At 55.8% G+C, this 10,150-nt stretch overlaps 1 protein-coding gene across 1 annotated transcript in view; it reads left to right on the top strand.

Annotated features, from left to right (window-relative positions):
• Positions 1-1,079: 1,079 nt before the first annotated feature.
• The window catches only part of LMTK3 (lemur tyrosine kinase 3), a 50,857-nt gene continuing 41,786 nt past the window's right edge, over positions 1,080-10,150 (top strand). Inside the window, exons 1-6 of the mRNA XM_011979403.1 lie at positions 1,080-1,129; positions 2,640-2,752; positions 3,660-3,793; positions 4,080-4,230; positions 4,741-4,817; positions 5,284-5,402. Coding sequence (XP_011834793.1) covers positions 1,080-1,129; positions 2,640-2,752; positions 3,660-3,793; positions 4,080-4,230; positions 4,741-4,817; positions 5,284-5,402 — 644 coding nt within the window. The remainder of the gene's footprint in view (positions 1,130-2,639; positions 2,753-3,659; positions 3,794-4,079; positions 4,231-4,740; positions 4,818-5,283; positions 5,403-10,150) is intronic.

Here is a 10,150-nt window from a genome sequence, read left to right on the forward strand (position 1 = left end):
CGCCTGCCTAATCACATAGTGGGTGCCTAATAAACGTTTGTTGAGTGAATATATGAACAAGCGAGCTGGGGCCAGAGTCAGGACTGCAGCCCCGCTTGTGCCACTCCCTAGGACTCGATAATTCTGCTCACGTCACTTCCAAAGACCCATGCAGCGGACCCTCCCTCGGCTTCTGCTACCCGCATCCAGCCGCTGCTTAACCTGAGCCTCCTTACTGGGTTGAGCAGGACTACATTTCCTACAAGTCTCAAGGCCAGGACTACACTTCCCATAAGCCTCTGCTTCCGCCAGGTTCTGTGCCCTTCAGCCACCGGGGCAGCAAATTGCGTCTTTTCTCACTCCCCGCCCCCCGATTGCATCCCCTCCACCCTGCAGCCCTTCCGTGCGCCCCCTCCCTCCCGTGATGAACCTGCCTCAGTTTCTCCAATGAGACACCCCGAGGGCAGCCCCTTCCCTCTTCCCCTGAGCCCCCAGATGAGGAGGGCTGCGCTCTGCGGGGAGTGTGCACTGCCCGGCCGGTGTGCGCCACGGCTGCGCGTTTTGGTGGAAAGCCCTGGGCCCCTGCTGGGGGGTTGGGGTGGGGGGGCTGGGTCGCCTGCGCCGAGTGTTGCTGAGGCTGCGTCTTGGGTGCGCAGCTCCGGCCCAGCCTCACCCAGGGGAACGCCTCGCAGGTGCTCACGGACGATGGAGAGGTCCGCGCCCAGGGTGGGAGTCCGCGCTTCCGGGTGTGTCTGCAGCTCGGGGCGCTGGAGGGTGGGATGTGACCCCGAGACGGCGGCGGCCTGGCACGTGATGTATGTGTGTCCTTGTCTGATGTGTCGGTGTCCCCGATGGACCGGGTTCCAGTCCCAGCTTTGCCACTTCCCGGCTTGTGTGCCTTGGGGCAGGTGACTACCCCGCGCTGTGCCTCAGTTGCCTCATCTGTACAATGGGCATGATTTAAAAATACCTGTCTCAGGGCGGTTATGAGGATTGCAAGGTAATTCTGTACGTGTAAAACGCTGCGGACGATACCTGGCACAGACTAAATACTCCTAAGAATAAATACATTAAATAAACTATGATCATGTATCTTTTGTATGAGGCAAGTGCTGTGGTTGTGTAATGTCTGCGAAACCTCACGGGAAACGTGGGTATTTGCGATCCGTGTGTCTGTGCGCGTGTCTGTGTCTGTGTTGTGGGTGTGTGAATCTTTGTATGTGTTATGTGTGCCCGTGCGTGTTTCTGCATGTGATGTGTGACTGTGGTGGGGTTCTGTGTCTTTGTAACCTTGTGTGAAAGGTGTGTGTATTTGTGATGTGTGTGTCCAAGTCTGTTTAGGTATGTGATACATGCATCTCTGTGTGTCTGTGTATTTGATCTGTGTGCCTATGTCTGTGTTTATGTATAGTGTGTGACTGTGTATATGTGCATGTTATATATGTGTCTGTGTATATCAGTGTGTGGTGTATTTATGTGCATTTTTGCATGTGATTTATGTAGCCCTGTGTGTATGAGTTGTGTGTGCCTGTATGCATGTGTAGGTAATGTGTCTGTATATATCCATGTGTGTGAAGTGTGTGTCCGTGTGAATGATGCATGTTACATGTCCATATATATGCATGTGTTACGTTTCTGTGTACTCACGTATGTGATGTGCCTGTCTCTGTGTAGCTGCTGGGTCCGTGTCTATGTTAGTTCATATGATGTATGTGTCTGCGTGTGTCCATGCAATTGCTGTCTGTGCATGTCCATGTGACATGCATGTATGTGATACTTGTGTCTGTGGGTATTCTTTGTTGCTCATTTGTCTAGGGGTTCTCTGCGTGGCTGTGACTATGAGTGTCAGCATGTCACAGTGGTGTCCGTGGGGATCTTTGTGCTGTGTGCGTCTGTGGATTTGGGGCTTTACTTTGTCTGGGGCATGTGTGGGTCTTTGTGATGCTTTGACGTTCCTGCGTGGCCGGGTGCATCTGTGCTGGAAGCCGGCCTGCCTGTGCGTTTCCAGTGCGGTCCCTGCGTCTTTGTGTGTGACGTGTACGTGTCCCCGTCTGCTGATGGCTGTCCACCTTTGTATGTGATGCGCTTGTCTATGAGGGTCCCTGCGACGTGTGTCAGCTGTGTGTGGGCTGCGCGTGCCTGACATCTGCATCTTGGCGTGTAGCACATGTGTCCATGCTGGTGGCATGTCACAGCGGTGTCCGGGCCAGGCACCCGTGGGCCCTGCCCCCCTTCCCCCTCCCCGCCGCAAGCGTGTGCCAGTCCCTGTCTGTCCCTCCCCCTCCCATTTCCTCCCCTCCCTCCTGGCAGCCAATGCTACGGGGGAGCCAGTTGCCATGACGACGCTCCATCCTCCCTCCTCCCACCCTTCCTGTGACAGGCTCTCTGCTCCCCCAATCCTGGCTGCCCTCGGGGGCGGGGCCCTCTTTCTCGCCCCCCCCATCCTACCCTCGGCTCCCCAGCTCCTCTCCTCTGTCCGCCTCTCCATCCCTTCATCCGTCTGTCCCTTCAAAGAGGGGGAGGGGGGTACCTGAGCCAGCAAGCAGCCCCTCCCTCCCCCTGTCCTGCGTCTCCTGCCCCTCTCCTGGGCCGGGAGGAGGCCAGGGTCGCGCGGGTCCCCATGGCTGGGGGCTGAGGGCCCGCCCCCCCCTCCTCCCCAGCCGCCACCACCTCCACCTCCCTGCCATCCTCGACAAGATGCCTGCCCCCGGCGCCCTCATCCTCCTTGCGGCCGTCTCCGCCTCCGGCTGCCTGGCGTCCCCGGCCCACCCCGGTGAGTCTGTCGGGCCATCCGTCTGTCCAGCGGCCCCCACCCGCGCGGCGGCCTCGCTGTCTTCCCAGGGGTCTGTCTGCAGGTCCTGCCCCGTCACCTGGTGCGCGTCTTCCCGCAGCCCAGCCGGGCCCGGAGCGACGGGGACGGTGCCTCTGTCAGCAGGGCCTGTGGGAGGGAGGCTGGGGGCTGGGTGGGGAGGGGGCTCCGTTTGGGCAACATGTGTGTATGCGTGCACGCATGTGTTTGTGCTGGTGTGTGCAGGAAGCCGGGGAAGGATAGGGCCTCTGGGAGAATTGGGGGCAGAGGACAGGAATACTATTTCTAAGGGGGACACAACACGAGAGGCTGTCTCTGGCTTCTGGGGAGACCCAGGGCTTGCGGAGTTCCCTTCTTTGGGTCTCGGGCTGGGGATAGAGGACATCGGTGTGCGCCAAGCGTCCCTAAAAGAGACAGATCTCAACCCCACAAACTGGGGGGTTCCAGCATGGGGCAAGAATCCTCTCCCAGCCTGCAGCTTAGAGCTCGTCCTCCTCCCCAATGAGGGGTAATGAGGCTGTCCATGGGAGCGTATTTTAAATTCTGCAAGCTCCAGGCTTCACTATTACTCCTCTTTCCTTCAGCCCTCACTGGAATTCATCCAAGCCTGGGGTGAGGGGATGGGGTGGGGTGAGGTGGGGGGGTCCCAGTTTGGGACCAGAGGAGAGACCCCACCCCCAATCCAACCACTTGGGAAGGCCCCAAACTACAACTCCCACAATGCCTTGGGCCACTCTGCACCTCTACCAAGGGACCCTGGTCGCAGAGCATCATGGGAGTTGTAGTCCAAGATGTGCCGGGACGGGAGGGGGCATGATTCCGGTATCCAGGGACTTGAAGCTGGGACCCCAGCCCAGCCCTGTGCCCGCAGATGGATTCGCCCTGGGCCGGGCTCCTCTGGCTCCTCCCTACGCTGTGGTCCTCATTTCCTGCTCCGGCCTGCTGGCCTTCATCTTCCTCCTCCTCACCTGTCTGTGCTGCAAACGGGGCGATGTCGGCTTCAAGGTGAGGTGCATGAGGGGATTCAACCTGGGGAGGAAGACTCCAGCAAGGCCTTTACCCCCAACACAGGTGGTTGGTGGGGAGAGGGGGGCAGTAAATCCGAGAGCACCTTCTAGCTTGAAGCTATGGCAAGATCTGGAGCCTTGGGATGGAGAAAGAGGGGGATGGAAATTGGGTTGGGACTGGGAGACAGTTACAAAAATGAAGGGGAGACAAACGTAAGAGAAAGACGATGGCGTGTCTCTCAGCCCTGCGTTCTCCAACTCCTCCTCGCCTCTCTCGGCCCCAGGAGTTTGAGAACCCTGAAGGGGAGGACTGCTCCGGGGAGTACACTCCCCCTGCGGAGGAGACCTCCTCCTCACAGTCGCTGCCTGATGTCTACATTCTCCCACTGGCTGAGGTCTCCTTGCCAATGCCTGCCCCGCAGCCTTCACACTCAGGTACTGCCCCACGCCATGACCGGAATCCCATGGTGTCCCGGGAAAGGCCAGAAGATGTTGAGTGTCTTCCTTTAGGGGCTGGGGCGGTTGAGACCAGGGGCAGCCAACGGGAAAGGCATAGGTGGGAGCCCCGGAATCCTGGAAGCAGCCTATGGGAAGGCAGACAAAGATCATCTTGGTGGTAGCCATTGCTTAATCCAAAACCAGATTTGGGGATTCTTGTGGGGCAAGCAGTGGTGAGATTAGCATAGAGCACAGTCTCAGAGGCAACCAATGGGAGGCTGAAATCACATCATAGGAGCTTGGGATGCCAAAGGGAAGGACTGATTGGATGCTGGAGTCTTGTGAGCAGCCAATGAGGAAGCTGAGATTCTGACATGGAATGTGGGTGGCAGCCAATGAAAAGAGAGTGATGTCTGCTCTGACCCCAGTCCCCACTGACTTGGGGTGTGTTGGTGGCACTCGGGAGGGGGGAGAGGCTCAGGGGCTTTCCCCTCTTGCCCTCCCCAGACATGACCACCCCCCTGGGCCTTAGCCGCCAGCACCTCAGCTACCTGCAGGAGATTGGGAGTGGCTGGTTTGGGAAGGTGAGTGGGCTGGGGAGGGGAGGCAGGGCTCCATGGATCCGAGCTGTCCTCCTGTTCTGTGTCCACACCCCTGCTCTCACCACTTCTCATCTATCCCTCGCCTCCTCCCCGTGCCCCCTCAGCCTCCCATTCCCCCTCCGTCCACCTCTCACCGGCTCCCACCCGCCCCATCCCCGACATCTGTCAGTCAGCGCCTCCCTCCTCACTCCATTGACCACTCCGCCGCGCCACCCGGCTCTCCACGCGTCCGTCCGTCTGTCCATCCTTCCATCCGTCCCTGCGTCCATCGGATTCTGGGCCCGTGAGTGTCTCACCCCATGTCTGGTGTGGGTCAAGGGTGGTGGGATGTGGAGGGAAAAGCTGGGAAGGAGCCGGGGGTTGGGAGCTGTGTGGTGGAGTGGAGCTGGTCCCAGGGGACGGGGCTGGGGAACTGGCACTCGCTGACTCCTGGGTTCCCCTTGACCAGGTGATCCTGGGAGAGATTTTCTCCGACTACACCCCTGCCCAGGTGGTGGTGAAGGAGCTCCGAGCCAGCGCAGGGCCCCTGGAGCAACGCAAGTTCATCTCCGAAGCCCAGCCCTACAGGTACTGGGGGTTTTTCAGTGGGTGTGTGCCTTGTTGAGGTGACATTCAGGAGTGGAAGGAGCGCTGTATGGGTCAAACGTGGAATCTACCTCTTCCCAGCTGTGCAGCTCTGGCAGGAGAACTTCCCTCCCTGAACCTCAGGTTCTTCCTCTGGACCGAGCTAAGGGTGGGAAATGAGAGGCAGGATGGTGGAGGAGGCGGGAGCACAGGAGCTGAGCTAGAGGCCTGTTCCTCTCCCCTCTGAACCTCCGGATCTTCATCTGGAAAGTCAGTCCAAGAAGCCCTAGTGTCCTCATGAAGTGGGCAGCTGAGAGGATGTGAGATTCCCATGTTCAATGTTGGGTACCGGCTGGTGCTTCCCTTCCCCAGGCCACAGACTAGGTTCCTGAGCAGGCCACTGTGGAGCTCCATCCCTGCCCTGCTTGGTCTGTACTCCACTCTCAGTGCTTCTAGGATGGTGTCTAGGTAAACACTTGCCAGATACATTCCTTGTGAAGTAGCGAGTTCCCTGTCTTGGAAAGGGTGTGTTCGCAGAGACCCCTTATCAGAGCAGTTGTAAAGGTGGGCTTTACCCTGAGAAACACATCGGGTTTTGGCACTCCCTTGCTCCAAAACCTTCCATGGCTCCCAACTGCCTACAGGACACATCTGCTCCTCCTGACAGCCCACAGGCCCTGCAGAGTCTGACACAGTCCCCTTCCTTCCATTGTTCCCCTCACCCCAGCCACCCTGGCCTCCCCACGGACCCTCCCCACGGAAGCCTCTTCCCTGCCCCAGCGCATTGCTGCTTGCTATATCCTTTCTCTAGAATGTCACTCCCTGCACACCCCTAGGTGTGGATGGGGACCCTTCCCTTCCTCAGGCCTCAGCTCAGAGACACCTTCCCTTACTCCTCTCCTCCTTCCAAAGAGGGGCCTGGGATGCTCCACCCCGTCATGGTGTGTGTTTTCTTCATAACCCGTACCCCAGGTTGTCACTGTATCATCTGCTTACTTGCTTATTGCCTGTCTCTCCCTAAACCTGTGCCAGCAACCACTGGCCACATATGCCTATTACATTTAAGCTAAGATGGGCAAGGTGGTATACGCCTGTAGTCCCAGCATTTTGGGAGGCCAAGGTGGGAGGATCACTTGAGGCCAGAAATTGGAGGATGCAGTGAGCTATGGCTGTACCACTGCACTCCCACCTGGGTGACAGAGCAAGACCCTGTCTCTATTATATAAATAAATACATAAAATGTAAGCTAATTAAAATGCAATCAAATTAAAAACACATTTCCTCAGCTACCCTCATCATATCTCAAGTGCTCGATAGCCACCTGTAGCCAGTGGCACCCCTGGTAGGCAGGGCTGGTCCAGAACATTCCCACCTTCGCAAAGCTCTGTTGGACAGTGCAGGTCTCTACTAGCAGCAGCTCGGGGTCCATCTCGTTACCCCAGCACAAGTGCTGTTGGCTCTCTGTAGACGTTTGCTGAGCAAGCCACAGACCCGAGATGAAATCCCAACATTCCCATCATTACCAGCTGTGTGACCCTAGGCAAGTCACTTCACCTCTCTGAGCCTCTGTTTCCACCTGGATCAAATGGGGATCATCATCCTGCCTAGCAGGTTGCTGGGAGGATTTGACAGCAGAGCGGCCGGCCTTGGCCAGATTTGTGGGTGTACAGTGAATCCTGGCTTCCTCCTACAACAGCCGCCCCAAGTGCCGGGAACTCCAGCCACTGTTTAAGCCTCATGCATGGCAGGAGCCTTGTGAACACTTTGTCGGGCCGGGTACAGTGGCTTTGTCAGGCTGGGCGCGGTGGCTCACGCCTGTAATCCTAGCATTTTGGGAGGCTGAGGTGGGCAGATTGCCTGAGCTCAGGAGTTGGAGACCAGCCTGGGTGAAACCCCATCTCTACAAAAATACAAAAAAATTGGCCAGGCACAGTGGCTCACACCTGTAATCCCAGCACTTTGGGAGGCTGAAGCAGGCAGATCATGAGGTCAGGAGTTCGAGACCAGCCTGGCCAACCTGGTGAAACCCTGTCTCTACTAAAAATGCAAACATTAGCCAGGTGTGGTAGGCGGGCACCTGTAATCCCAGCGACTCGGGAGGCTGGGGCAGGAGAATCATTTGAACCCAGGAGGTGGAGGTTGCAGTGAGCCGAGATCACTCCACCACATTCCAGCCTGGGAGACAGAGCGAGAAAACAACAATAACAACAGCACTGTTGCACAATTCTTCCGCCAAGCAGGAGCAAGAGACCCTGTTCTCCTGGGAAGGACACACAGCATAAACAGCAGAGCCGTGGTTACACACAGGCAGTAGACGGCTGGGTACCGGGCAGCGGCCCCACAGCACACAAGTGGCTCTGCCTCCCGCCAGGCACCCAGTAGGAAAATAACTAGTAAGTTACTGTGCACCTACTCCTGGCCAGACCCTGGGCTGCAAGCCTGAAATATTCTCTTCCTCCTGTAGACTACCAAGCCAGTCCTTCTCTCCGCATGTGTTTATTCAGCATCTACTAGCCTAGGCACGGGGGACACAGGCAGGAAGACACACCAAATTCTCATCCTAGGAAAGCTCACCCCCTAGTGGAAAAGGCACACAACAGATAAATAAAGAGAGACTTTTTTTCCCCTGCAAGGCTCACTTTAGCCTTGAGCTCCTGGGCTCAAGTGATCCTCCTGCCTCAGCCTCCTGCATAGCCACCAGGCCTGGCTAACTTTTATTTTTATTTATTTATTTATTTGTCTTTTTTTTTTTTTTTTTCCCCCCAGATGAAGTCTTGCTTTGTTGCCCAGGCTGGCATTCAGTGGTACAATCTCAGCTCACTGCAACCTCTGCCTCCCGGGTTCAAGCAATTCTCCTGCCTCAGCCTCCCGAGTAGCTGGGATTACAGGCACCCACCACCACATCTGGCTAATTTTTTGTATTTTTAGTAGAGACGGGGTTTCACCACGTTGGCCAGGCTGGTCTCGAACACCTGACGTCAGGTGATCCACCCACCTTGGCCTCCCAAAATGTTGGGATTACAGGTATTTTTGTTTTGTTTTGTTTTGATTTTGAGACAGAATTTCACTCTTGTTGCCCAGGCTGGAGTGCAATGGCACGGCCTCAGCTCACTGCAACCTCCACCTCCCGCGTGCAAGCAATTCTCCTGCCTCAGCCTCCCAAGTAGCTGGGATTACAGGCATGCAGCACCACACTTGGCTAATTTTGTATTTCTAGTAGAGACGGGGTTTCTCCATGTTGATGAGGCTGGTCTCGAACTCCCGACCTGAAGTGATCCACCCGCCTCGGTCCCCCAAAGTGCAGGGACTACAGGTGTGAGCCACTGCGCCCGGCCTCTTTTTTTTTTTTTTAATTGTACAGATGGATTTTCACTATGTTGCCTCAGCTGGTCTCAAATTTCTAGGTTCAAGCCATCCTCCTGCCTCGGCCTCCCAGAGTGCCAAGATTTCAGGTGAGAGCCACCATGCCAAGCCATAAACCCATTTTAAAAAGAGAAACTGTCAGCCGGGCGCGGTGGCTCACACCTGTAATCCCAGCACTTTGGGAGGCCGAGGCAGGCAGATTGCCTGAGGTCAGGAGTTCAAGGCCAACCTGGTCAACATGGTGAAATCCCATCTCTAATAAAAATACAAAAATTAGCCAGGCATGGTGGCACATGACTGTAATCCCAGCTACCCAGGAGGATGAGGCAGGAGAATTGCTTGAGCCTGAGAGACGGAGGCTGCAGTGAGCCAAGATTGTGCCACTGCACTCCAGTCTGGGCGACAGAGCAAGACTCTGTCTCAAAAAAAAAAAAAAAAAAAAAGAGAAAGAGAGAGAGAGAAACTGTCAGAGAATGACAAGTACCATGAGGAATTGAGGCAATATGTGACAGAGACAGGGCCCACTTTGGACAGCACCATCAGGGAGGCTGGGTTGATCTGGAGGAGCTGGCCATGCAAAGCACCATGGGAAGTGCAATCCAGACAGAGGGAACAGCAGATGCAAAGGATGTAGGACAGGAAGAAGCTCAAGGAGAGTGAATATCCCTGGAAATACAGTTAGAATGCAGGGTGAAGGCTGGGCACGGTGGCTCATGCCTGTAATCCCAGCACTTTGGGAGGCCGAGGTGGGCAGATCACTTAAGGTCAGGAGTTCAAGACCAGCCTGGCCAACATGGTGAAATCCCGTATCTACTAAAAATACAAAAATTAGCTGAGTGTGGTAGCGTGCACCTATAATCCCAACTACGCGGGAGGCTGAGGCAGGAGAATCACTTGAACCTGGGAGGCAGAGGTTGCAGTGAGCCGAGATTACACCGCTGTACTCCAGACTGGGTGAAACAGCAAGACTCTGTCTCAAAAAAAAAAAAAAAAAAAAAAAAAAAAAAAATGCAGGGTGAAAATAAAATCAAATAACATGTTGCCATTAAAACAGCAGTAATTGCTAGGATCTCAGCACATACCAGCTTTTCTCAGATCTCATGAAATTCCTCGGAGGAAGTTGCTGTCTCTGTCCCCCTTTTACAGATGAGGGAAACTGAGGCAGGGAGCAGCGAAGTGACTTGCCTGAGATGACACACCTAGGAAAGTGGGAGTCAGGGTTCAAACCCCCCGAGTCTGACTCTTTCCCACAGCGTGAGGGTAAAGGGGCGGTATTCAACCTGGCACTGGGGAGCAGCGAAGCTTCCAGGGGAGATGATGTTGAGGCAGAGGCCCGGGGGTGCCAAGAGAACTCTGATCAGAGGAGGGCGTTCTGCAGAGAGAGAACC

Source organism: Mandrillus leucophaeus, unplaced genomic scaffold, assembly GCF_000951045.1.
Source record: "Mandrillus leucophaeus isolate KB7577 unplaced genomic scaffold, Mleu.le_1.0 Scaffold200, whole genome shotgun sequence".
NCBI classification, from domain to species: domain Eukaryota; kingdom Metazoa; phylum Chordata; class Mammalia; order Primates; family Cercopithecidae; genus Mandrillus; species Mandrillus leucophaeus.